Genomic DNA, 27,572 nt, shown 5'->3' on the forward strand with positions numbered 1-27,572 from the left:
ATCAAATATACTCACTTTATTGTAGAACTATAACACTATGCCAGATTCCCTATTCCCTAAATAATAACTTTCCTTCCCCTCCACCTACACTATTTTTTCATCTAAATGAATTTGCCTACTCTACATACCTTTTGTACATGAAATCAGACAATATCTGTCTTTTGGTGTATGACTCATTTCACTTACCATAATGTTTCCAAGAAGGTCTGTCCATGTTGTTATAAGTAGTAGAATTTCATTTCTTTTTATATGGCTGACAGTCCATGGGTTATGGCTACCACACATTTTGTTTATCTGTTCATCTGTTGGTAGCCATGTGAGCCGCTTCTATCTTTTGGCTACTGCCATAAACCGTAGAATACAAATAAAGCCTCTCTGTTCAAATCCATGCCTTCAGTTTTCCTGGACATATACCTAGGACTGTACCTGGATCACATGCCTCTCTTTTGAATTTACCATCAGACAGTTTGTAATCATACTTTGATGGAAATGCTGATCAGCTGGCTCTCTATGGTTGGGATGGTGGAGCTGGGAGCAGAGACAAATAGCTTCTTGATATTAGGTCAAAGGACTTAGAAAACGCTGTGCCTCAGGTACTCTACTCGAGCTCTGACAGGTTACCCAAACACTTTCTTGTTGGGTGGTTATCACATGAACAGAAAACAGAAAACCACCGGACAAATAACAGTCACTGCTCACTGCTTTCTGCAGCTCCTCAGCACATGAGCACATCACAGGCAGCTGGCGCCTGGTGCAAGGAATTGCTCTCGTGAGGCAGAACGCTTGCCTAGCAGCCTTCATTTGTGGGTCTGATATAAAATATACAAAGAAGTAAAGTGCATACAGACCAAATAATGATAAAATTATTGCCAAAGCCATTGTTCAGCTGAACAGAACCATGACAGTGTGTTAGTCCTCTGAAAATCAATTTCTGATTATGTTGCCATATGTGTGACTACTCTCCTGAATTTGGCCTGTCATTTCTTTTCATAGTTGTGTTTTAATAGACATGTGTTCCTAAGTATATTTTCTGCCTTTGCATGTTTTAAAAACTTATATAAGTAAAATTGTCTGGAATCTGTTTTTTCTGTGACTTGCTTTTATTCTCACACCACTGTGATTGTGTGACATCCATTCCAAACAGAGTAAGTGTACTTCATTTTCATTGCGGTGGGTGCCTGCTTTATTCACCTTTAATATGTTTCCCATTCTTCTGAAACTGGGACACTCTAGTTATTTCCTAAGAGTTCATTCTAATTGGGCATCTACCCCTTCACCATAGCAACTGGCCTAAACTATTTTAGTGGTCATTTTTTTCCAACACAGGAACTTTAGATTTCAGGTTGTGAGCAAGAGGAGGGCAGGTGCCCTGTTCTTTTGGGGTAATAAACACTCCTCGGAGGACTCACTCCTTGCCTAGCAGCGAAGTCTAGACTCCTGATCCTATACCACCCTGGCAGGAGCCAAGATATTCTTGTTAAAGACTGTCAGACAATAGACCCCAAAGGATTAAAATGTCCACAGGAATCCCATAGTGGGGGAAGGAAAGGCTGAAGGAGGTGCCAGTCAGAGGAGGAACTTGCCTCCCAGGAGGAGATTTCACACAGTTCTGCCAACTCGTCAGACCACCTTGCTGGAGGGATGGAGCCAGGACAATGATGGGTCATTGATGGGTGGGACCACCCCTTGGCCAGGACTGCTTAATTATGCATACCTTTAGCCCTCCCAAGTATGTGCAACCTCACAGGCAGCGCGGAGCCAAGGAGAGCTATGAGAGGAGCATGACACAAAATGGTAAGCTTATTTAAAACGTTAATGAGGTGTGTGTGTGTGTGTGTGTGTGTGTGTGTGTGTGTGTGTGTGTGTGTGTTGTTTTATTCTGTTTTGTTTTTTGGTAAATGTCAATGTTGTGTCTCAATTTCAAAAGGTTGGCTATATCTGACTCTTATCAGTACCCAAGGATAGATTTGAGGGTCACTGGACCCCTTTATTTTGCCCTTCTCCCCAATGTCCCTGCTTGTCCCTAATTTGTCTCTATAACAGGCATGCTGAGGAAGGACAGGTGGCTAAAAACCTGGCTTGTGGCTGCCAGAGCCCAGACTTTCACGCTAATACTCCAGCAACAATTCCACTCTCTGAGCAGAGCTGGCAGAATCGCAGCCCATCTAATCTAGGCCAATCAGATACTTTCTCTGAAAATTTAAAACCCTACCAAAAGAGCTGTCTCCTTTTGATGTGCTTGTAATTTTCAGAGAGGAAACATCAGTTGAGAAAACGTCCCACCAGATTAGCACGCCTGTGGTGCAGTGCTTTGATTGATGACTGACATGGAAGGGTCCAGCTCACTGTGAGTGGTGCCGAACCTGGGCTCGTGGTCTTAGGCGCTACAATAGAGCAGGCTGAGCAAGCCATGGAGAACAAGCCAGTAAGCAGCACTCCTCCATGGTCTCTGCATCAGTTCTGGCTTCAGGTTCGTGCCTTGAGGTGCTATCCTGACTTCCCTTCATGGTGGACTATAAGCTGTAAAGTGAAATGAACCGTTTTCCCCCTAAGTTTGACCACGGTGTTTATTGCAGCAATAGAATCCCTAACTGAGACAACCCTACCAAGATGGGAGTCTGGGCCCCTGAGTCTGGTGTGTCCTCTGCCCTAGTCTAGAGGGAAAAAGCTGGTCAGGCAAGATAGCTGGCGTATGCATGAAGGGGAAGGAGAGTCCAGGCCTTCTGACTGGTCCCACCTGCAAGCTGACTTTTGGGGGCTCTCTGGTTTCAGTCACGCTCGTAATCAAAGACCTGAACTCATCGACTCCAGTTTCTTTTTCCCACCCATTCAGAAGAACTTCAGAAATGCCCAGGGATGCTGAGTAGCTTAAGAATGAGTTCACTTTTTTACCTGGCTAACCAGGGATAGGCTGATCCACCAGTTCTGAAGCCAGCTCCAGGCCTGAAACAGTGGGCGGAGCTTCGCTAGCTGGAACTGCACTGGTTTAATGTCATCAAGACACGATGTGGCTCTATTAGTTTTATCTCCTGAGCTATTTTGGCCAGTTCCTAGAGATGACATAAGGCTTTTACTCTTCTTGAAAAACAACGCACTTTGCTCCATTGTTCTCAGGTGACTGGGAGGACAGCATGAATGAATGACTCTCGTAGGTGATCTGCAGATCTTGTCTCCGGCTCTTATCTTGGCGAATAGCTTCCTCTTCTGTCTTTTACCAGAGCTGTGACAGGTAGTAGCAAAGGGCCTGTGACAAGTGGGTGGTTTTTGTTTTGTTTTAATCTCCTTTTGTTTCCCCCACACACCTCCTGGAAAAATGCAAATGAATAAGCTAAAAACAAAACATTAAAAAAAAAAAAAAAAGGGCAGGTGGCTGGAGGGTGAAGAACACCAGCACTTGGAATCAGGGTTAAACATTACAGTAAGCTGCCACTCTGAAGGCATCCACAGCGATCTTAGAGCTTGCATCCACAGCACAGACAAAGCCTTCAAAAAGGAAGCATGGCCATGCTTTTGTTTAAAATCCTTTGTCAATCTGTGTTGCTCCCAAAGGCGTGGGATTTTTTTTTTCCTAGCCTCTGCTGGAGCCAACAACAAATACTCTATTTTAGAGAGTAGCTCTTCTGCTTTGAGGTGTAGTTTGAGGTGAGCTGTTCTCTGCCTTCTCTTTCCTTTTTTTGCATTGAAAACCACAGTATGGTCACAAAGATGGTGTAGCACCACCTTAGAAACAGGCATGTGCTTGCTGGCTCAAACCTCAGCACTGCCTCAGACCATCCTTGTCACGATCCTTTCACATAGAATATTGCACATTCGCTCCTGGAAACCTGTAGGTAGTCACGTCTGAGACCTTGAACTCAGATAACACCAGAGTCCCTCGGCAAGCAGAGAAGACTATGGCGTTTCATTATTCATGGGACACACTGCTGGTGTGTGTGCTTCGGTTCAAGCTTTTGATGAACAGAAAATGTGCTCTGAACTCATTTTTCTTCCCATGAAATCCTGACACAGCATTCTGGTTTCAAAGGAAGCTGTATAAAGAGACCAAGAGAACCCCCACAACACGGGACCACCTTAAAATCAAGTTTACTGCCTAAATGGGATTAAGCTAGAGTTGTGTCTTAAGAAGAATAAACCAGAAAAAACAAGTCTTTGCTGCATGGTGCCCACGTCTATCTAAACAGCTCTGAAGTCCAGATGCAGGCTGTCACTGAGCATCTCTGGAGAGAGCGTGGGAAGTTAAAAGTCAGTGTTTTTGATTAATTAATAATCATGCTCAGCTGTGTTGGCAAATGATAAAAACGAATCATCTGCCTTTAAAGTACGGGTGGAAGACGTGTGCTTACCCAGAGCGAGTCGGGAGGAAGAGCAGCCTGCTGGCCTGGTCTGGCCTTGACTGGTCTGGTGGTGAACAAAGGCGACATTGTGTGTCTTTTACCCTATGAAGTTATGATTAGGAAGTATGAATGAGAGAATACATAAAATACTTAAATTCTCCTTTATTATTAATATTTATTTATTTATTTATTTATTTATTTATTTATTTATTTATTTATTTATCTTTTACTGCTCTAGATCAAACCCAGAGTTCAGTCCCAAGCACTTCAAATTAAAACAAAAAATCAAGGAGATAAGACAGTGACCCCATACCATTCTTTCCTGAAGGTGCCCCGTGGCTTCACCTGGTTGACATTTATCTTCACCAGAGGCTGTGGGGGTTTTTCGGTTTGTTTTTTGAGACAGGGTTTCTCTGTGTTGCCCTGGCTGGCTTGAAACTCACTCTGTAGACCAGGCTGGCCTTGAACTCACAGAGATCCGCCTGCCTCTGGCTTCTGAATGCTGGGATTAAAGGTGTGTGCCACCATGGCCCTGCTGAGGTCGCCCTCATGAGACTTAATGCTTATTACCTGACATTAGTCATTCTCAGCTCCTTAAACGCAGTGGCTCTTGTCTTTTGGGCACGTGGTGGTGATGGCGGTACAGGGAGAAGCGGAGGAAGGCTGGACTGAGGGATGGAATCAAGCCGGAAGCTGTGGTTTTTATTTTTTTATCTGTTGTCCCCATGGCAAAGTTACTGTGAAGGTTCCCATTCTATCCTCTGTCTGCACGGAAGCCCCCTGAAGCGTTTATCTAATTACTTTTCAATTAAAAAAATCGGGAGTCAGTTATTGGGGTGAGAACCTGAATGATCAGAGAAGTGGAGGAGCCACCAGTGATCCCCAAAAAAGGCAGAGATCCTCTCTCTGCCCCACCTTACTACTTCCTGTCTCCTATCTGTCCTGTCCTCCAAAACCTCTATGGTTAATTTTGGTCAGCGAGTGGCTAGATCTGCCCTCTGACTCCAAGCAAGCTTTACTGTCAGAATGTGATCAACACATCCCACAGCAGGCTCCTGTCCTGCTGCCACACTCAATTCACCGTGTATACTCAGTCCACTTCGAGTCTATCCTCCCGGGCTTGGCATGGCCCCTCATTCCTACCAAATCATGCTGCTTCTCATTCCAGAGCCTTCACGCCATGGACCCAGAATACATTTCTATGCTAACCCATGCTACCCTGATGCTGTCAAATGGCCGACACCCTGTGTAACTCTGAAGCACAGCCCCTCTGGCCACCTCTCATTTTCTACTTCCCTGAAGCCAGCCTTCCAGGAGCCCGGGGGCCACCCCTGAAGGATCTGGTTCCATCACTGGTATCTCCTTTCTCTTGATCTTTACCAACATTGTGTTCAATGTTGCTGCCTCCTCCTCTTCCTCCTCCTCCTCCTCCTTTGTGCCTCTCTGTGAGGCCTCGGCTTCTGAGTGACATCACCATGGACTTCTGAGTGACACCCACAGTGAACCAGGTGGCCAGCTTTCCTCCCACTTGCTAGAAATCTGCAGCCTACCAAGACCGTGGCCTATAAACTAAGACTCGGGGACCACGAAAACCATTTAAAAGTCAGGTGGATGTAGTGACACACGCCTGCAGGCTCAGCCCTCAGAAGGCTGAGGTGAGAGAATTCCAAGGTGGAAGTTAGCCTGGGCCATACAGTGAGACTGTCCAAAAGAAAACAATTGATAACTCCGCATGATTAAATACGTACCGACATTACCAATAATCCGGTGGCTTAAAACAACCCTTTTTGTTAGTTCTCCGTCCTATGAAGCCCAAAATCTGAAACAGACTGGCTTGGCCCTCTCCTCTCTTCCATAAAACAGGCCAGAGTATTTGTCCGGAGGCATTGGGGAGGAAACCCTGTTTTAGTTCTTGTTGGTAGGATCCAGGTCCCTGCCTTCCAGGTTGGAGGTCCCCAGTAGGTCAGGTCAGTCCCATCAGAACTCTTTCTTATAGTTAGGGTTGGTCAGCTGTCCTGTAAAACACAAAGCATCACACCTGCAGGTCAGTCTGCAGGGCAGATATGGGTTCTTCTTTGAATTCTGCCCGCCGTATCAATTTATGTATCCACTGCAGGCACTGTGGGAAAGCAGTAGACAAACCAGTCCACTTGGGGATTCCTGTACAATTGGGAGGGGCCTAGAACTCCTGAAGGAGATTTGCCAGTAAGGGGAGGTAGGAAAATGAGGAAGAAGATTTGGGGAATGGTGGAGAAGGTGGGCAATCTTAAGGAACCAAGGATGGGTGTAGGCAGCAGACTCACTCGTGAGGAAGGTACCTGTACCCCTTGGCTGTGCTGTGTGTGCTTCTGACCCACAGTGTGTGGGGGAAATGTGGCAAGGCCAATACCTAAGGGCAGAGCGACCCACCTGTATGTGGACATGCTGGGGTGACTGTAAAGACTGCTGGGAGGAATACACAAGGCTGTACAGCCCTCAGGAAGGTCGAGACAGCTGTGCAGGGAGACTGAGGCAGGCTGAGGTTTTGGCTGTTGAGCAGATGGGGTTAAGACCCACAGGAACAGCAGCTTACAAAGAGTTGCCATGGATAAAGCAGGTTTATTTACCCCTAGAGCACAGAGTCCAGCACAAAGCTCAATGTTGACCCAGGGGACATCAAGTTTGCATTTTGAGCCTAGAGTACTTAGAACTGGTCATGTGACTGCCAGCACCTGAGAGAATAGAGTACATAAGCTACTCTCCTTTGTTATTAATAATTATTTTATTTGTTTTTCAGTACTTTGGATCAAACCCAGTGTTCAGTTCTGAGTACTTCAGATTAAAACAAAAGAAAACAACAAAACAAGCAAACACACGGTGACTCTATACCACCCTCTCCTGGTTTATGCATCAGAGACCCCAGCAGCCCTGGACTGCTCTGTCTAGTCAGCGCACAGAAAGCCCACTTTGGGGGCAGTAACCCGCCTTTCTCCCTCTGTACTGTGGCTTCTGCTCAGTGGGTGAGGGCTGGTGCTGGAGAGCGAAGCCCAACTGAGCACTGCCTGTTAAGCCCGATCCTGGATGTCAAGTTGGTCCAAAGATCTCTTCCCAAGCTGGGCTCTGAGCCCGAGGAGATTCAACCAACACTGGGTGGGATTCAAAGAGCAATTCCAGCTCAGAGCACTCCCCAAGCTATAGGGTCTCTGGCTTGATTCCTTCCTAGAGAAATTTTGTGAGGATTCCAGGGTCAAGACGCTGTCACAGCCACATGTAAATCACCATTTGCTTTCAGACTTTGTTGATTCTTTTGTGAGGCAAAGTCCAAATGTCCACTGTAAAAAAAAAAAAAAAAAAAAAAAGAAAGAAAAAGAAAAAGAAAAAGAGAAAGAAAAAACAAAACAAAACAGGAAAGCATGAAACTTCACCCCACAGTCCCATACACCTCTGCTGGTAGTCACCATGGCATTAATTTGCTCCCTACACTGGGCCAGGATAGAGTCTCAAAACTATCGAGACTGACTCATATGTCTTAGAAGTTCTGAGTGCTTGACAAATGTGTAGAAAGAACCAGGCTGCCTTTCAAGGACTTGGAGGAGCTGGCAATGGTGTGAATCCAGTAAAAAACTCAAAGGGAAGGATTTGCTGACAGCTTCCACTTCCAGCAAACACTGGGATAAACCCTTTCGAGGAGTCATGGAGCCGGGATTGCCTGACTGTGAACCAGGTCTGAGAGCAGTCCAAACGATCTGCAGACTTTGCTTTAACCTCGTGGGAACACACTGTCGGGGTTCTTTCCATCCTTTCTGTGCCATAGCACACCTGATGGTCTGAGGAGCTCCATGTCTGACAAGTGAGCAGCCCTGGGGCACTACATCTTCTCTGTGTGGACTTCCAGAGACAGCCCAGCCAGGTGTTGAGACAGTAGGTAGAGCCTGCCACATGGACTTCTCTGTATGATCCTACCCTTCCCAGCTTTCTGTGCCGGGAGAAATAATTGGCCAAGGACAGGTGCTGTGGAATAGTCCTCTTGTATATTGCAAAGATCTGTCACTTGAAATTGGTTATATAAAATGCTGATTGGCCAGTAGCTGGGCAGGAAGTATAGGCGGGGTGACCAAACTAAAGATGATGGGAAAGAGAAGGGCAGAGTCAGGTGAGATGCCAGCCAGACACCGAACAAGCATTGTAAAAAATGAAGTAACAAGTCATGAGCCACACGGCAAAACATAAATAGAAATATGGGTTAATTTAAGTGTAAGAGTTAGCTAGTCACAAGCCTGAGCTATTGGTTGAGAATTTATAATTAATATAAGCCTCTGTGTGGTGATTTGGGAAGAAGCTGCCAGGTATTTGGGAACAGGCGGTTGGGAAAGACAAGTCTTTCAACCTATGGTCACTCTGCAGGCCTTGGTTCTTCTAAAGTTTGTAGGAGATGCCTGCCATGATCTGGAGCCCAGAGTCCCCTTCAATGTCCCCAGGAATCTCCTAGCTCATTTTAGAGATGGCTCTCTGTTGGTTCTGCACTCAGCCTACAAGTTCCTTCAACATCTTTCTAGAACTGAGCAGTGTCCGGCTGTACCTTCAACCCTAGGTGGCTTTGACAGTCAGCTTTCCATCACAGTAACGTATGCCGGAAGTAACTGACTTATGAAGAGAAAGGTTTATTTTGGCTCACAGTTCTCGAGTGTTAGTCCATAACTCATTGGCCCTGCTGCTTTTGTGGCAAGAAGGCATACCAGGTCAGGGAACACACGGCAGCCTTTCACTCACAGCAGGGAAAGCAGAGACAGCAGGACCTCCCAGCATCCCTCTCCAAGGCACGCTCCCGGTGATCTGAAGACCTCCCACAAGACCCCACTCCTCAGATGCCCACCTCAGACACTAACCCCCCCCCCCCCATACCACAACCTGGGGACCAATCCTTCAACATCCCACAGTGGCCCTGTCCACAGTAATTCTCAGCACCTGTCTTCCTCCTGGACACACTACCTTTAACCCTAGCACTCCACCGTACCCCTGCTGCGTGAATATGCAATCAGCCTCCAAAACAAAGGCGCCGTGCAGCTTGAGGCTCCGTCTTGCTGACTTCTTGAGTATTGGTTTAGAGAGGAGGAAATTTCCACTGATTCTTACCACCGAGGAGCCCCGTGGCTCTGGCAAGTCACTGCACTGCTTGGCTGAGTCCCTCATCTATGTACTGAGGCAACAGAGTACATACATATTCTACAGGGCCCATGGCTCCAACATCCCCTCAGCCCTGATCTTGCCATGCTGCACCCCAGGAGAGCCTCAGGTAGCAGCCAGTGAATGTCTATTTGGCAACTGTGCTGCAGACGGGGGCGTGCCGTCCAGGAGAGGCAGCCTCTGCTCTCAAAGACTTTGTAGTCTATTAGAAAAAAAGACGCCAAACTCCACCAACCAAACACATACAGCGCTTATTAGGCAATGTGACCACTGCATAGCTAACAAGTGAAGGCAAGCAGAGGGCCCCTCGTCTGTTTCCTGGCTCTCGGGGAACACTGCTCTTTACTGCCTGAGGTCTAGTGTTGTGAAAACAAGTGTCTGGTGTGTTCTGTCGGCCTTTCTTGTGGAGGCTGATGCAGGAAGGAAGACAAATTTGGTCTATTACCCCACACTGGTCAGAAGAAGAAGTCCCACCAAACACTTTTGGTCATACAATCTAATTTAAAAAATTGAGCCTGCATTGGCATCACATGGCTACTTAGAAGCTGTATACATGTATAATTGTGGCTGTGTACAGTAAATATTAGTCATATTTATTGCTATTCCTACTATACTTCTACTAATAAAGCTCAATTTCTTTTTTTTTTCAGATTAAAATATAGATATAAATGGAGGTTAAAATATTTTTTTTCTTGCATTTCAGTGTGTATCCATAGGTCCAGGACAAAGCCCTTAAAAAATTCAGCTCTGAAAACTTTCAAAACCAGTTAAAAGGAACCTAAGATAAATACTTGGTCCAGGCAACATTACACATTTCGTTCTGACACAAGACAGCTTGAAGTAGTACACTGGTGTAGTTTGGTAAATACCAATGAAAGCTATGGTTTTATGGAGACAGTTCTTTAAGAACTGTGTTTAAAAAAAAAAACTGTATGCCTACACAGCAAGATTCCCACTACCTTTTTCTTTTTCTCCAGGTCTTATTTACATGTGCACAGAGTCCATAAGCATCACTTACTTTCTCAGCACCAGGACCAGGACAACTGCAAGAGATCGGCAGGCCTGCAGCCTCCTGGTTTGTGGCTGCTCTCTCCAGTGTCATGGGAGGGGACACTCGCGTCAGGTGTCTTTGTTTCCTTAGGCTGCTGTCACAGAATACCAGACTGGGTACTTGATAACGAATGCTATGTCTCAGCTCATGAGTCTCAGGCCTGGCAAGTTCCAGACAGTGGGTAGCAGCTGCTGAGGCCTTTGTGTCCAGCGTCCTACAGCAGAACAAAGAGAGTCAAGGTGGCTGAACACTCCTTTTTTTGAGATTCCATTCTGCTCTCACAGCCCAGTCACCTGTAATCAGGCTCCACCCCAGCACTGGTCCATAGAGAATGAAGCTTCCCAACACGATGGAACCATGGCAGGTGGGCTTTAATTACTTGACCTGAACAAAAAGGAAGAGGATGCTGGATTAGGAGCAGTTCCTTTCTGGGACTTGGAAAGATGCCAGGAGACCCGGCTCACTTTTTTTTTCCCCCTCAGCCAACCTCTTGATCCTGGCTCTGATGGCTCCTGCAAGCAGGCCAGGACAGAAGATGCCTGCAGAGGCCTGTAGGCAGCCAGGGCAATAATCACTTTCACTGTGCTGGTTGGGTGCCGGCTAGCAGGCGCGCCAGGCTGCTGCCAAGGGTCAAGGGAGCAAACCAGCAGGAAAGGAAGTGCCTGGCAGAAACCCATCCTCTAAGAGAGGGAGAGGCTTTATTTCCATCCTTGGCCACAGTCGCAAAGGGACACTGCCACTCGAGTCACCAAATCTGGTTTGCATGTAAGATACACAAAACATTCCTTACATTGTGAAACCGAGTCTAAGAAGGTCGGGTTCTCAGCAGCCTCGGCACGCCTCCCCTCCCCCACTCTAATATCCAGGTTGCTGTAGCTGCTGTGGGTGAGAGCTGACCTTTGAAAGGGAGGTAGCATGCGTCGCACAGATCCCAGACCTAACTTCAGCTTGGACTGTTTAGCAAACCTTTATATAAGAACAGATTGCACAAGCCTGCATGCGTGGGGTTGAAGAGGAAATGGGAAGAGTGGTCCTTGCGCATGCGTGGGGTTGAGGAGGAGGAAACGGGAAGAGTATTCCTTGCGTGTGACCAGGACCCTGTTATTCATTTGACTTGGATTTCAGCTGGGTTTTGTAGATTATAAAGACAGGCCCGTATGTCAGCACAGGCAGGGGTTGCTCTCAGTTGTCCAAGCAGCCCTATATCTCCCCGCAGCCCGTGTCATTCAGATCCTCCGCCCCAACCCCTGTGCTTTCAGAGGAGGCTGACCTGCGGGATGTCTGGGGTCATGCCCACTTCACACTGCCCAACAGTCCTACCAGGCACTGGGGGTGACTTCTGTGGCCTCCATCTTCTGCTCGAGCCTCGCCCCCTCCCTGCCGTGGGCAGGAAGCAGGACTCAGAGAGAAGCTGGGCCTCAGCAGCTGGTAGTGGTGGGGGATCAGTTCTGCCCCAGTAGCTCAGGGAAGGAATGCTGGTCACATGGAATCCAGAGATGGCTGTGTAATGTGGGAGACGACGAGTTCCATGTTCCCACACTGTAAGCCATGATGACACAGTTAAAAAGGACTGGTGGGCGGGGGAAAGTGAAAGAAAAAGAGCGAGAGGGAACAGAAACCGCCGTGATGCACACAGAGGACCAAGCAAGAGTAAGAGGGAAGGCATGAAGCCGGGCGGGGGAGGGCGGCCTGGAAGTGAATCAGGGAAAGGGGAGAGCGGGCGAGAGAGACTAGGTAGGAGGAAGAAAGCAGACCAAAAGGAACACGATGAGGTAGACATAGAGGCATCTTCTGCTGGAGAAAATGCCCTACTCCAGCAGAGGGTGGAGGCCAGGTTCATTCCTCAACACATCACCTTCAGACTCTGGCTCCAGGGTCCTAAGTCCCTCACCTTCAAGTCTGTCCCTGCTTACTGAAGGCCTAAGTGAATTCAGAGAGGCAACAGAGGGAAAGAGTAGAGAGCCACATGCTTGGAAGAGCTCTCTCAGGAGTCCCCTAGCAACAGACTGTCTTCTACCCAGAAGCTCAGGAGTGCCGCCAAGCTCTGGCTTTTGGTCTCAAGAATTTGCAATCGTGGAGGGGATAAAGGTCCACACAGAGAGAGCACTGAACAGCCATGCTGTTATTTGGACTCCCCAGACGGTGAACACAATAAGAAAATATTGACGGAAGATGAAATAAGAGGAAAAAATTAAATGGAAAATGGCTTTCTTGACAATATTAAGGAATTTCCTTAAATGAGGGGATTGAGGTAAAAAAATTTAGTCTAATGGAAACATTGACAACTGGATGAGAAGGTCCAGGACGAAGGCCTGGCAACAGCATAGCAAAGTCAAAACGGAGAAGCACAGCCACCAACCCAGTGTCCTGGTGAGCGGGCTCAACGTGTAAATATGATAGGATATCTGAGTTATGCTTATCATTAAAACACAACGAACACTGGTTAATAGACAGTTCTGGAAGAGACCAGCTGTTACCATGGAAGCAAGGCTTACCCTCCTCTGTCATTTGAGATCAAAAGTCAAGGTTACAGGAACATGATGTTGATGGAGGGTAGGCAGATATTGAGAGAGGCTGGCTGTGTGTGTGCGGGGTGAGATGAAGATATTCAACTTTCAGTGGACAAAAACATGAAGTGAGGACGATTACAACTAATATTTATTGGCTTGTTTTGTTTTTCAAGACAGGGTCTCGCTCATCCCAGGCTGGCCTCATCCTATGTAGCCAAGGATGACCCTGAACTTCTGATCCTTCCATTTCCCAAAATGGGATTAGGTATGGGTCACAGCACCTTGTATTATGTGGTGCTGGGTAGGGAACCTAGGGCTTTATGAATGCTAGGCAAGCACAACCAACTGAGTTACATCCCTAGCCCAGGACAACTGACATTTTGGGAGGGCACACTCTGTGCCAGGTGCTTTTTCAAGCATGCTGTGCGCATTTATTCATATAAGCTGTTCTTTGCCCTATTAGGATTTCCTATTAGGTTCATTTTATACACAAGGGAACCTGAGCACAGATAGAGCGATTAGATTATATGGGAGATAGCTTAGGGTTCTACGTTCTGTAATTCTTAAATCTGAAGACATGGAAGAATCGATGTTTATGGAGGTGTGTGTGTGTGTGTGTGTGTGTGTGTGTGTGTGTGTGTGTGTGTGTTTAAAGAGGTGTCTGGGTGTGTTTAAAGAGGATCTTCTGTAGCGAAGGCTGGCCTCAAACTCAGGATGACCTTGAACTTCTGATCCTCCCGAGTGCTAAGATCACAGGCTTGTGTCAGCATGCCTGGCTTATGCAGTGCTGGGACTAACTTTGGGCCTAGTATGTACAGGGTGAGCACTTTGCTAATTTAGCTACAGTCTTAGCCCATTTCTATTTCTTTCTTTGTAAACATTCACTTTTAAACCTGATTATAGAAACACGGCCAGCGGGAGGAGACTATGATTTATTGTGAGAACTTTGGCATTGTTATTAAGATGAGGCTTTCCCTAGAGAATTAAACACCTTCTCTTGTTGTAGTTCAGCACTCTGAGGCCCATCAAACCAAGAGTCCTCCTGGGTGCTCCGAAAGGGATTCTCCCAAATGGTGAATGGCTTGGGGGATGGCAAGACTCTTTTCCTCTTAAAAAAAAAAAAAAAATGTGCCCGCAGTCCTGGAAAGAGCAGCCAGGTTCTTGTTCTCAAGGGAGCCTCTCCGACAAGAACTGAGGCTGAGGAGCAAGCCATGGCAGAGATGGCTGAGTCTGGGAGGCAGCAGATGGAGAAACAGATAGCAAACACATCTGTTTTCACACAAGCCTGTTGTTCTCTGTACTAACTGCTATAAAAACAACATGAAACCAGCCACACTTCAGTTTTGGTTCTAGTGACTAAATCAAGGAATGGCATGATGGTGCTGTGTCATTAGAAATGAAACTGGTTCTTGAACAAGAGAACAGGGTCACCATCTTAATAACCCGGGCGGCTTCATAGACAAATCAAAGCTGAAACTCTACCACCCCGGCCCTGAACACCTGCTGCCTAAGGTTAGTTCTGAACCAGTGAGCCCTCTTTCTTGCAGTGAAGACACCAGGTGGGCCCTGACTTGCCTGACACTGCCAGGGCTAGCTTCCTTATGCTCGCTGTCCTGTTGGGTGGAAATGGGCCTCCCTGCTGGCTTCAACAACTGCAGGGACACTCTATAAAGAAACAAAAGTACTTCCTATTGGATTTATATTTTCAAACATATAAACTTACGTACCTTCACCCTCCATAGGTAGTTTTGTTCATTTGTTTCTAGACAGGATTTCACATTATAGCTCTGGCTGACCTGGAACTCCCTATATACACCAGGGGGGCCTGGAAACTGAAGAGATCTGCCTGCTTCTGCCACACAAGTGCTGGGACAAACATATATTTTGATACATGAATTGATCTTCACTGAGGGGTTGCCATTAACATTTTGTTTTTGTTTGGTTTTTCGGATAAGTATTCAAACTCTGTAGCCCAGGATGGCCTGGAACTCATGGCAATCCTCTTGCCTCACCCTCCCAAGGCGTTATAGGCATGAGCTGCATTTTTTCAGATGAAGAAATTGGAGATTGAAGAGATAACTTAGTTAGAAGCAGGCAGAGCTGGGGTTCTGAACAGATTTTATCTATAACCAGGAGTGGAAGGCAGTAGCATGTGGGAGAGAGAAGAAGACCATAAGACCAGGCCAGTGTGGTCTGCACAGGGAGACCTTGCCTTCCCTCTTCCCCCAAAGAAGGAAAGACTTCTCATCGATGTCCATATTGCCCCGATCTAACCTGGCCTGTACCACGATAATGAAGGTACAGTAAGCATTCACAGGTCGCCTCCTCAACACCTACTTCTCCCTCAGTTGCCAAGGAAGCTCCTCTTTACTTTCTTTCTTGGAGACCTTCGCTGGTGATGCCCCTCAAAGTATGTATGCATCAGGACAGGTGATTGGTTCAGTCCTGGCCAATGAGGATTGAGAAAACATTTGCTAGTCCTGCTGAGAAAAAGCATCCTCAGGTTCTCAGCTGTATTACTAGAGGAGGCAATCTCTCTTTTCCTGATGGCCTAGCAGAGACCTCCAAGTCCACATTCCCTAAACTATTTGTGCCCCCAAATGCCAGCCTGTGAGAAAAGCTGGTACACAGAAGAGGCAGTGCTCATGAACGAAACAGGTGGGTCTAGGGGCCCACGCACTAGACGGATGTCAAGTTTTCAGAGGACAAATAAAAGTTTGCTTAGGCAGTTTGAGTTTCTGTCACACAAAAACTGACATCTAATGAAAACACTGCCTGAAACCCGGTAACATCTGCTGCTGCTGGCGTCTCAGTCAGCCTGAAAGCAGCCCTTCAAAACCCATCATTAGTTTGGGGGCACACCCCCCACAACCCACTTCAGACTCCCAGAGAGCCCTATCTTTCTATTCCTGAGACCTGGCTTCTTCAGTTCTCTGTCCCATCTCAGCTCAGCTCAGCCAAAGGCAATGGCCTCGAGTCCTACCACGGTGACAAGTAACTGTCCTTTGCAAAGGACACCAGCAGGGCCGTGGAGGCCAGCTGCAGGTGTTGGGTACACAGCGACAAGCCCAGTGTCAGGGAAGGATCTGGACTGCCACAGTCCTTTCTTCATTAGTGTGGAGTCAGGCAGAAGGTTCTGTGGAGCAAAGATGATTTCCTTCTCAGGTTCCAGACAGAGCCCCAAGGAGCTTAGGACTCTTATTTGTGGGTGGAGGACTCTGCCGGAAGTTCAGACATTTGACATCATAGTTTATAAGTCATATAGGTTTGAAAAATCTGTGAAGAGAACTGGTTTTTGAGATTTTACTCAACCTCAGTTTCTCTTGAAAATTCTGTTATTTCCACTTCTGGGCAACATGACTGACTAAGCACAGTTAAAAGAACCCCACCTCAGCTCTGCAGCGAGAAAGCCTGAGTGTGATGAGCTACATGTGTGAAGGGAAGGCTTCTTCCCTCAACCTGCCACAGTCGCCTGTGTAGACGTGCTGTTTTCCAGTATGACTGAGTTCTCTCCCTTTTTACTAGAGCTGTGTAATCTGTTCACATGACAAGTATTGGGGCTAGACATTTAGCTCAGTAGTCAGAGCCTGGGTAGCACACAGGCTGGTCATGCTCCAGGCATGTTCCAGACGCTTGGAGAACATGAATACGCCCTGATGACTCCTCACATGACCAGAAGCCACTTTTGCTGCCTCTTTCTCTCTCCCTCCCTTTTCAACAATACCTGAAAAGATCTAAGACATCCACACTTCCCTATTCCAGACCCGCTAACTGGGGCTGGTGGGAAGGCTCAGTGGGTGAAGGCTGCGGCCATCAAGTCCAGGGAAGAATTCAGTCCCTCGGACCTACATGGTGAATCAACCAGCAACCCCCGACACACACAATTAAATGTAATTAGAAGAGAAATAAAAACCTTCCTTTAAAAAGGGCTGGATGTGATGGCGCACGCCTTTAATCCCAGCCCTCAGGACACAGAGACTGGTGGATCTCTGTGAGTTCAAGGACAGCTGGGGCTGAATACAAAACAGAAAGACCCTGTCTGGAGACAGCAGTAACAACAAAAACCAAACCACCACGGACAAAGACAGTCCAATGACTTTCCTATTTCTCAGCTTCAATACTGTAGTGACCTCCTGTGTCCTTGCGGCCACTGCCTCCCTCTGTCTCTGACTTCTCTTATCCACATTCCTTAGAAGCATATGAACATTTTTTCAGATGTTAAAATGTTTTCTCTCTTCAGAACATCTTATTTACTCCGATTGCTGCCTGAACAGTAGCTTTCAAACTTCTTTTTGACCATAATCTCTATTCAAAAAACAAAACAAAACAACAATGAACCTTATCATCTTTAACTATAACACGTCTGTACACAGAGAGAACAGACTTTTTATAAGATAATACTTTGGGTACTATTTTCCTTTTGAAAGTTTATTTAAATTTAAATAGTGGTACAAATACAAAAGGGAATACAATTTGTCTATAAAGAAAAATGAAACTTGTAGGAAAGTGGATGGACTTAGAATGTGCAGCATTAAGTGAGGTGACCTAGAAAAAGAAAAACATAGCACATTCCTCTTCACATGCGACCAGGCTACAGTGCATACACGCACCTATGTAAAGAGCTGTGTGGGTGCGGTAGGAAACTCAGAAAGGAGCCCCCAAACAGGGCGATGCAGGGCGACAAGGGAGGCTGGGATGCAGGCTGTGGGACAATGAGGTGTGAACGAAGGGAGAAGGCTGTTTTGCTAGTTTCAACTCTGTTGTGGATTTTCCTTTGTGGTGTAAGTCCCTAAAAATATGATTCATCGTGAAAGTGTAAAATCACAATGAAATCCCATGGCTCCAGAATGGACATTCTAACAGTACAGGGATTCACTGAGACGCAGAGTTTGGGACTGGGCAAATGTTTGATTGGCTATCTTCATTTAGCTGTGTGATGTTTGTCATTTGTGAGTTCATTATAATAAAGTAATTAAAAATGAACTGTATTGTGTCTGTGTGTCTTGGTGTATCTGAATGTGTGTCTGGGTGTACATGGATGTCAGAAGACAACTTGTGGGGACTCGTTCTCTCTTTCCAACATGGAGGTCTCAGGAATCAAGCTCAGGCTTGGCAGCAAGTGCCCTCACCTATGGAGCTATCTTGCCAACCCTATTCCTTTCTTTGAAAAGCAAATTCTGACCCACTAACCTAGAGTCTGGAAATCCTCAATCTGCTTTTGAAACGAATTGTTTTTTCTCATCTTCCAGCTGCTCCCTAAGTGTCAGCTACTCACAGATACTTTCTCCCACCACCTGATCTAAACTAGACCCCAGACATGGGTTGTTTCAAATCTCTGCCAGCTGTCCCTTCCCTTCAGAGAAGGTATCAAGGTTAACTTTATGTATTTATTGGCTGGGAGCTGTCCTTTGTCTCTCTCACAGTCCCCAGGTTAGCTTTCCAATGCTGGGATTATATCCGCTTTCTTTCCCACTGTCCATCCATCCATCTAGCTTCTGGTCCGATGCAGCATCACAGTGAAATACAGTAGTTACTAAATGAGTGAGTGGATGGGTGGGTGGCCTGGATTTAAAACACAAACAAACAAACACACAAACACACACACATAAACAAGGCTTCTCAGCTGGGTGTGATAGCACACACCTTTAATCCCAGCACTCAGGAGGCAGAAGCAGAGACAAGCAGCCTACAGGTCTAGTTCCAGCACAGCAAGGGCTGTTACACAGAGAAACCCTGTCTCAGAAAAACAAAAACAAAACTAAACAAATAAACAAAAACAACCAACAAAACAAGCCTCAATAAAAGAAATCAGAGTCCTGTGGAGAAATATTGGATTTTAGGGCTGAGGCAAGAAACACATTTAAATACCAGAAAGTAAGAAACTGCTCACCAACAGACTACGGGGGCCACTTGGAAAGATCCCAGTTGCCAACATTGGAACATTCTGATCAGTAAGATACACAGACTTATCAGAATGTTAGATAAAACATTAAATATCTGAATTTATACTCATATAAATAAATGGTCTTCTTAATAAATGAATGCAGAAGTCAAATTTTCCTTACAAATGAATAATTTATCTAGATACCGTCCTCAAGGAGGTGGAGTTAATTCTGTCCATCCCACCCTATTGAGGGGAGGAAATGCTGGTCTCCTGTTGGCCTCTAAGCAACAGAAGTGGGGGAGGCACAGATAATCCAAAGTAACTCCCCAGTAGAGGAAGCTGGCAGACAGGCCCCAGGCCCCGCAAGAGGCTGACTGCAGGATGCTGTCCTGATAACCTATGACAGGGTGAGAAGGGTGGCCTTCTTTCTAGAACCTCACTGTAACCAGAAGTAGACCAGCCACACTCAAACAGAGCGGCCGTTCACAAGCCTATTGTTCCTTCTGTCAGTGAAAACATGAAAAACTAGAAACTGCCCCACAACAGGAGGATGAAGGCGACAAGAAAACCCATGCAATGGGGGAGGGGGTCCTTGCTGGGGAGCCACTGGCAGTTGAGGGCTGCTGAAGCAGGATCACTGCTTGAGGCTGTGGCCACTGCTAGGTTGCCCACACTCCAGTGCATGGCTGCATGTGTACATGACCAGCTGGACTCAGGAGTTAACAACAACAATCAAGAGGACATTAAGTCAGGAGGGAAGTGAGTTAAGAGATCCTGGGGGGCCTGGGAGGAGGTGCTAGGGGGTGGATATGATTAAAATATATTGCATTCAAAATAGAAAATTTCCAAAGAATAAATAAAAAAATATTAAGGAAAAAAAGACTCCCATGTAATGTGGTATCTTGGTACTGTAGATCCGAATAAATCAGAATAAAATATGGCCTTTCAGTTAACAATAATGTATCAATACTGGTTAGTTGTGATAAATGTACGGCAGCAATTTGTGATGTGAGGAGAGGCAGTGGGTGAGAGGTATGGACTCCACACACTCATTGTAGTTCTTATGTTCTACTTTAGGAAATAATTTTTAAAGTAAGTCCTGGATTTGTAAGTAACTCACATTGTCGTTTATTGTTCACAAGTATTTCTTGCTAGGCATGGTAGTGTATACCTGTACCAGCACTCAGACCGAGATGAGAAGGTTGCCATGGGCCCAAGATTACTCTGCGTTACATATCCAAGCCAGTCAGAGCTACATAGTGAGACCCTGTCAACAAAACAAAACAAGCATTTCCTTGTCAGATGTTCACAATTTAAAGCATCTCTTACCTTTAATAACACATCATATAATACAAAGTACTTTAAGAGACTGTCTCGTCTCTTCGGATCAATTAATAGGAACTCCTACAAATAACTGGCCAGTAAGTATTTCACTTGAGGTAAATATTTCATCAAGATCATGTACTGCTCTTGGGCAGTTTCCTATTCTCTCATATTCCAGAGCAATATAGATTCAAGTTCCAAAGTCAGCTTTTGCTTCGTGCTGCGAGTGAAGCTGCTCTTACAGAGGTCCTGGATTCAGTTCCCAGCACCCACAGGGTGGCTCCCAGCCACCTCGAATGACAGTTCTGGGGGATCTGACACCATCTGGTATCTGTGGGCTCTGGCACCTTCACAAATGCACTTTTTGTTTTGGTTTTGTTTATTTTTGAGACAGGATCTCTCTACATATCCCTGGCCCTCCTAGAACTCAGTATGTAGTCCAGGCTGGCCTTGAACTCACAGAGATCCACCAGCCTCTGCTGGGATTACAGGTGTAAGCCACCATGCCCACAGATACACATTAAAAAAAAAAAAAAAAAAAAAAAGCCTTGGGATGATTTCAAGTACCATAGAGGAAGAGGCCCCAAGGTGAATGCTGGGACACCACAATCAAGGTGAGAAGGGAAGGAAACTGAAAAGGGGCTGAGATAAGAAAAGCAGCAGGGTGTGGTGACCAGTGAAGAAAGTGAAGAGTGAAACAAGGTGTGGTCAATTGTCAACCGTGCTGGAGTCAAATCAAGCCAATGGCATCTACCACAGCCCCAAGCCGGTCTTTGCCACCGCCTCATCGAATTTTTCTCATCACCTCTGTGTTTCCCTGCAGGTCAATTCTGCCTGCTGCCTTCTCAGGCACTCGTCTTGTTCATCCCAGAACATCTGCCACCATTTCTGTCTTCTGTATCTCTCAGTATGTTACATGGACTTCTATAAAATCCAGAGTATGTCTAGCACCTAAGAGCAATTAACACTGCAGCAATGGTCTTATTTCCTATGTGGCTGCTGAGTGTGGTATGTGCCACCCCTCAGGCCAGGGCAGGAGTCATGACTTCAAGGCTAACTTGTACTATCTCATGAGACCCTGGCTAAGAAAGAAAGAAAATAACCACAACTAATCTGTGGGTTTTACAGGTATCTGAGGTGGCCTGCTGCTAATTACATTCACCTGGCATTTTCTTTTTCTCCTTTTTAATGTCTCATGCACTGCTCCACCCCCAAGTCATTTGTTTATCCCCAGCTCATTGGCTCCCTAACCTTTTAAAGTTTGCTCCTGGCCTTGGTGACACCTGCAGACTTGACAACCAGTATCACTGAAGCCTGTCAGAGACTTGAGACGACAGTGAATTTCAGGAGTGTCTGGCAGAGTTAGAGACATGCGGACCGGGATGACATTTTAAAGGGATATGTGGTTAAGAGAAATCAGGAAAAGGTTGGTCGCTACGGGATGGTTTCCCTGACTCTTCACAACATGAGAGGGAGTAGACACGGGTCTACAAATCAGGTATCTCTGTAGAAGAGTTGACCATCAACAGAATAAGAGCATGACCACCAGAGCCGACACAGACAAAAGCCTCCAGGGACACAGCACACAGGGCAGTCACTGCTCCCTCAGGCAAGTCCAGAGCCAGCTGGAGGTCAAAGGCCCCTGCCGCCCATGCCAGTGCCGATGCTCATATCTGATTCCCAGCTTCGTGTTCACAGACTGAGGGGTTTCTCTAGATCACTGAACACTCGGCAGACATCAGATTTCAACATAAACCTAGTAAACAATTTTGGAAGGGACACTGACAAGAAGGGACACATCCAGTGAAGGAATGCGCAACGAGAAAGGGTGAGCTGGAGTTCTTTATAAACAGCTAGAGTGGCCTCAAAGCAGGGAGGAGGTTAACAGCCATGCTCCAAATCCTAAGTCGGCTGTACCCAATGACTTGCTAGGCTGTAGTTGAATGGCTGCTGAGAGCCTGGGAGGGAAGATTCTATTCAGGAGTTGGGGAGATGCTGAATTCAATGACTCTCGTTTTTTAGGAGAGCCTTAAGCACAAGCCCGACACAAACCACTTGTCTATGAAAAGGTCAGAACTAATGAAGACCTCCAGATGCTGGCTCAGAATAGCAACCAAGGGGCTGCTCGGGGTGAGGTTGAAACAGGCCTGTGCTGTGGTCGACACTACAGCTAAAATGAATGTGGGCTGACGCAAGGCCCCGGTCCATGGTGGTTCCTACTGAGGGCAGATTTGAGTAAGCACGTCTCCTCCGGTGATGCCAACCCCAACCAACTGAACTTTGTATACTGATTTCTAAATGACAAGGTCTGTCCTATTTTTATAGCTGGTAACTCTGACAGGAATACAAGACCTACTTAAAAATGTTATTGACCATTAAGTTTGCCTTTTTGTAGACAGTGTTTTTGGCCTTGTGACCAGAGGTAGGAGAAAGCTATGTACCAAGCACTCTTAGTGGTCAGATGATGTGTCAGAGCACATTGACTATTCCCAAATTCTCAGACTTACTGTTATCTGTATCATTCTAACACATTTTAAATTAAAATGGTTCAGTATTAAAAATCCGAGTATCCAGTGAATATCTCTAGGATCTAAACACAGAATGTTTAACTCTGTGATCACAAAATTAGGCCTATAATACTAGAAATTGGTGTGTTTGCTAGTACTTGAGAAAAACATTTATAATTTGTTTATGAGGAAGTCTGAAGGATCCCTTCGTCATATGAAGATGCATGGTGAAGAGCTTTCTATAACTGCTCCCTGATTAAGAAGGGCAAGTTGAAAATATCCAACAGAAAAAAAAAAATGCATTTGAAAAATAGACAGGATGGCCGGGCAGTGGTGGTGGTGGTGGTGGTGGTGGTGGTGGTGGTGGTGGTGGTGGTACACACCTTTAATCCCAGCACTCGGGAAGCAGAGGCAGGTGGATCTCTGTGAGTTCGAGGCCAGCCTGGGCTACAGAGTGAGATCCAGGAAAAGGCACAAAGCAACACAGAGAAATCCTGTCTCGGGAAAAACAAAACAACAAAAATAGACAGGGTGATATACACACTTGTAATTCCAGAGCTGGGAGGCAGAGGCAGGGAAGCAGAAATTCAAGGGTGTCCTCAGCTATACAGTAAGTTCAAGGCCAGCTTAGGCTATATGAGACCCTGACTCAACAGCTATGCATTTGGTTCATATATCTGTGAACCTGGTAGCTTCACTATACTTTTGGGACTACCTGACCTGGGGATTCCCACTGCTGCCCAGCTTGAGAGCATCCCTACCACATGAGCCAGCTTAGAGGCATCAAAGCTCTGACGTGTAGTTTACACTTCCTGCCTGCCACTTCTGCATCAAAAAAGATGACCTGCAATTACACAGTGCCATGTGATCTCCAATAACATGAACAGGATGCATGTCTCTCCTTCCTCCTCTCAGGCCAGATGAATACATTTAGAAAACACAATGAGAAATGGAACTCAGAGACAGGTATTGTGAACAACTCTCGTCACCATATTGTGTACAAATGAGCCCAAGTTGCTCTGATTTTTCTCCAATCATACCCAAGGATTTTACCCTATTATTAGAATTATGCTGGCACAAATAATGGGCACACTAACTTCTCTCAGACCTAAGCATCAACAGTAGGATAAAAAGTGATCTGCATTCTCTGGCGTGAGCCACATGCACCAAATTTCTGAAAATGAGAAGATAGGTTACCTGAAAATATACTTTTAAACAAACATGCCATAGAAAGATAACCATTAAAAGTTGTTGATGGAGTGGGTGGCGGTGGCGCACGCCTTTAACCCCAGCAGAGGCAGGCGGATCTCTATGAGTTGGAGGCCAGCCTGGTCTACAAAGTGAGATCCAAAAGCACACAGAGAAACCCTGTCTCGAAAAACCAAAAACCAAAAAAAAGTTGTTGTTGATGGGCCAGCAAGATGGCTCAGTGGTTAAGGGCGCTTGCTCCCAAGACTGACAACTGCTGTGGGATGATCTGTATGTTAAATGTGTTGCTCTGATCGGTTAATAAATAAAACACTGATTGGCCAGTAGCCAGGCAAGAAGTATAGGTGGGACAAGGAGAGAGAAGAATTCTGGAAAGTGGAAGGCTGAGGCAGAAAGACACTGCCAGCTGCCGCCATGAGAAGATGTTAAGATACTGGTAAGCCATGAGCCATATGGCAACTTATAGATTAATAGAAATGGGTTAATTTAAGATATAAAAACAGCTAGCTATAAGCCTGCCATGGCCATACAGTTTATAAGCAATATAAGTCTCTGTGTATTTACTTGGTTGGGTCTGAGCAGCTGCGGGACTGGAGGGTGAGAGAGATTTGTCCTGACTGTGGGCCAGGCAGGAAAACTCTAGCTACAGACAACCCTGAGTTCAATCCCAGGGACCCAGAAGGTAGAATGAGAGAACTGCCACAAGCTGTCCTCTGACTGACTTCCACACTCATACTAGGGCATGCATTTGAGCTTCCCTTCCACTTAAATAAAAAGAAAGGAAAAAAAAAAAAAAGAAAAAAGGAAGAGCTAGTCACTCAATGTTAGATCTGCATTCTTTTCTTAGCATAATCCACTCACTTTTCCTGAATGGGCAAACCTTAACACAGCCCAGGGACACTCCTCCCTCACTTAGACAGGAACCTGCTCTGTGCATCACCACTTGTGCTGAATTCCAATAGGTTACTAGGGGTATCTAGGTACCAGAAGAAATCATGGTGATTATCAATTAAACCCCATCTATGCTCAAAGCTGAGGTCATCTAAGCAATGAGTCACATGATAAAATGTAAGCGATGGCTCACTCTGGTCCAGTTCCTTCCGTGCAGCATGTCCCGAGAGTGAGCTACGTGTTGAGACATGTGGCTGGCTCTGTTCTCCGCTAGTCTTCATTCTTTTCCTGAGAAACTTACAGTCTGAAGATGAAGAAAGTCCTGATCTTACTCTATAAATATTTCACCCCAAATTCCCGGAATAAGGACAGACATTCCTCTGGCCACTGGGCCCTTGGCTCATCTGGTTTTCCAGGTGTTTCTCTATGGTGCTTCTGTGGAATTTACTTTGTTGATGTGGAAGTGAAGGCCAGGTGCTCTAAACTACCCCAAGAATCCTTCTCCCAGTGTCACCTGTAAAATCACCATGGTTACCTTCTGACCACACCTCATGAAGTTTAGCCCTCTCTGGCATCTGACCCTTCTGCTCAGTGACGCTCTCGTCAGTCTGTCAAAACACCAAGGGGAAAATCCCCAAACTCAGCAGACGAATAAACACTCGTAATGGGAACTGTCATGTTCAGACCAAAGTCGTGCAGAAATACAAGTCAGTAGATTTTTCCTTATGTAACTCAAGTGGCACTGTTTTTCCTGCCTTTCCTAAAGGGCACTTTGTTCTGTCAGCCAATTTTCTTTTACTTCCTTCTCCTTTTCTGTGACTGGTGCCCAGTGTCACTTCTTTTACCATTATATTTATAATATCCATTCTGGGATATTTGCTCTTTGGCCAACTTTATCTCATTCTGTGAATAGATCTGCATTAATCAGTGAAAAATCACAAAGGGTGTCGGGGGAGGAGGCAATGAGCACTAACAGGATCTCACTTGAGTCATCACATAATTTTATACGAAAGCATTCATTTTTATTATAGAATCTAAAACCATGATTTTATGATACTGTCGTTTTGCATACTCAGATGAATTGACATTCAATGTGGACAGCAGGCTAGCTCACAAATCAACTGTAGGATTTCCAAGCAGCTGGTCAGTCGTAGAGTGCAGCAAGCTTCCCTTAGAGTGGGAGGCGCTCCAGCAGCCTCTGGGTGTTTTTGGTAATGAGAAGGAAAAGCTACTGCAGTCTAGAGACAGGTCATCTTCAGGATTTCAAGACTGGCTGCCAGGGGACCAGAGTGACACAGTAGTCCTGGGTTCAAAAACCCAGACCAAACCAACCAAACCAAACCAAAGGAAAAGAATGGCAGTTTCAAAATATGCAAAAGGACCTCAGACGGGTACTTGGCAGAATATGATTTGACAGGTTTACAGTGACCAACAAAACAGCAATGACAGTTAATATTATTTAAACCTTTAGTGTAGAGAAGACAGATTTTCAAGTCGCAGTAAGAAATCCTGCAATAGCTCCTGAGACAAGTTACCCTATGTCCTGCACCCTTGCCATGCCTGTGAGAAAGGGGAACACAGAATAAAAAGTGACTTACTGTATGGGATTCAGGCTGTCCTTGAAAAGTGACAAACTGTATGTTATTAAATGACAAACATAGTTAGAGGCTTTATTTAAAAATCTCTCACTGTTCATTATCAAAGTTACAAGATTGTTTGCATACCAATAGACTGACTGTAAACAGGAAATTCTCATTAAGGAAAGATGGGTTTACTGTAATTTGATCTTTTACAAAAAAATTACTGCAAGTTATTGATAACAGAATTTCTCTTTTACTTTCTTAAGTCTAATTCTCTTGAAAATTCAATCAATGTTTCCACTTTCTTGACTAACGTTCAAGCATGGTCACCTTAGGAAATACCCCGCTTATTGGTTCATCAGAAATACAAACTGGCACAGGCTTCCTTTCTGTCCTAGAGCAAGGGCTTCAGCTGCATGTATTTCACGAGAAGACAGAGGCTCCAGCGGCCCTGCCGGGCCTCAGCTGAGGTTTAAGGACGGCAGTGGAGCAAAGCAGAGGCTGTGCTGCCCAGTCAGCCCTGCCCGCTGCCCTCTCTCTCACGGACTCCTCTTCCTCCTAGGCTTGCAGGCAGCCACGGGTTTCTGTTGCCTCCACCGAACCTGACTGAAGCGAGGGTGACATGCTGACTCAAGGTGATTCCATCCAGTGCGGAGCTGCTCCTTCAATCTGTTGGTTGGGGGACAATGCTAATATGAAGAAAATTATCTGGGTAGCTCAGATGCTCACTCAGCCACTGCAGAGGGGTTTCCAGCATTGGCTCAATTCCGTGAATCATCACTTGGTTCTTTTTTTCTCCATCTGTTTCAAGAAAGAAATCCAATAGTAATCAATAGAAATGAAAACCACAAAGAAAAGATAATCCGCTGCCTTTTCAGATTCCTTAGTGAATTAAGTGGATTTCAAACTTGTTTTACCCCCTCAACAGGAAATGAAGACAAGGAGAAAGTTTAAATGTTGCAAAATGTCTCATCCTGAACAGAAACCTGAGGTTGCAATGAATTCTGATAAAAATTCTGTTGCTATATGAAAGTATTTGTTCTTTCTTAATTACTGTGCTTGCCCAAGATTGACGTTAGTGAAACCTCCTGGAGCAAACAGCAAGGTGAACCCACTGACC

At 45.7% G+C, this 27,572-nt stretch overlaps 2 protein-coding genes across 8 annotated transcripts in view; both read right to left on the minus strand.

Moving 5' to 3' along the window:
- Window positions 1-225: 225 nt before the first annotated feature.
- Window positions 226-25,726, minus strand: LOC121823080 (uncharacterized). Of its 3 annotated transcripts, XR_013044968.1 has the most exons (5): window positions 11,869-25,726; window positions 10,842-10,932; window positions 10,516-10,762; window positions 6,083-6,349; window positions 226-4,436 (listed from the first exon to the last, which is right to left on the minus strand). XR_013044968.1 is itself a non-coding variant. In XM_076552359.1 (4 exons), exons 1-4 carry the CDS (start codon window positions 12,386-12,388, stop codon window positions 6,341-6,343), a joined length of 867 nt encoding a protein of 288 aa, XP_076408474.1. In that variant the 5' UTR covers window positions 12,389-25,726; the 3' UTR covers window positions 4,498-6,340. The 3 variants fall into 3 exon arrangements, 2 of the variants coding, with proteins under 2 accessions (XP_076408474.1, XP_076408475.1); XM_076552359.1 differs by lacking the exon at window positions 226-4,436 and having other exon boundaries at window positions 4,498-6,349; XM_076552360.1 differs by lacking the exon at window positions 226-4,436 and having other exon boundaries at window positions 4,498-6,349; window positions 11,339-25,726.
- A 143-nt stretch (window positions 25,727-25,869) lies between these two features.
- Window positions 25,870-27,572, minus strand: part of Atg5 (autophagy related 5) — a 110,566-nt gene continuing 108,863 nt past the window's right edge. For 4 of the 5 annotated variants that reach the window (XM_006996703.4, XM_006996704.4, XM_015990040.3 and 1 more), the window contains exon 8: window positions 25,870-27,253. In XM_006996703.4, coding sequence (XP_006996765.2) covers window positions 27,117-27,253 — 137 coding nt within the window. In that variant the 3' untranslated portion in view covers window positions 25,870-27,116. The remainder of the gene's footprint in view (window positions 27,254-27,572) is intronic. The other variant, XR_013044969.1, reaches the window with a different exon arrangement.

This window comes from Peromyscus maniculatus, chromosome 16 (assembly GCF_049852395.1).
Source record: "Peromyscus maniculatus bairdii isolate BWxNUB_F1_BW_parent chromosome 16, HU_Pman_BW_mat_3.1, whole genome shotgun sequence".
Taxonomy (NCBI): Eukaryota; Metazoa; Chordata; class Mammalia; order Rodentia; family Cricetidae; genus Peromyscus; species Peromyscus maniculatus.

What these genes read in the sequence shown, in the direction of transcription:
- LOC121823080 (XM_076552359.1), bottom strand. Translation starts at nt 12,388, where the DNA reads ATGAACCTGGCCTCCACCCTCTGCTGGAGTAGGGCATTTTCTCCAGCA. An exon ending in GAAGTCACCCCCAGTGCCTG is followed by an intron (nt 10,933 to 11,868) that starts GTAGGACTGTTG and finishes CTTTTTGTTCAG; the next exon opens with GTCAAGTAATTAAAGCCCAC. An exon ending in GGGGTGGAGCCTGATTACAG is followed by an intron (nt 10,763 to 10,841) that starts GTGACTGGGCTG and finishes GTTCTGCTGTAG; the next exon opens with GACGCTGGACACAAAGGCCT.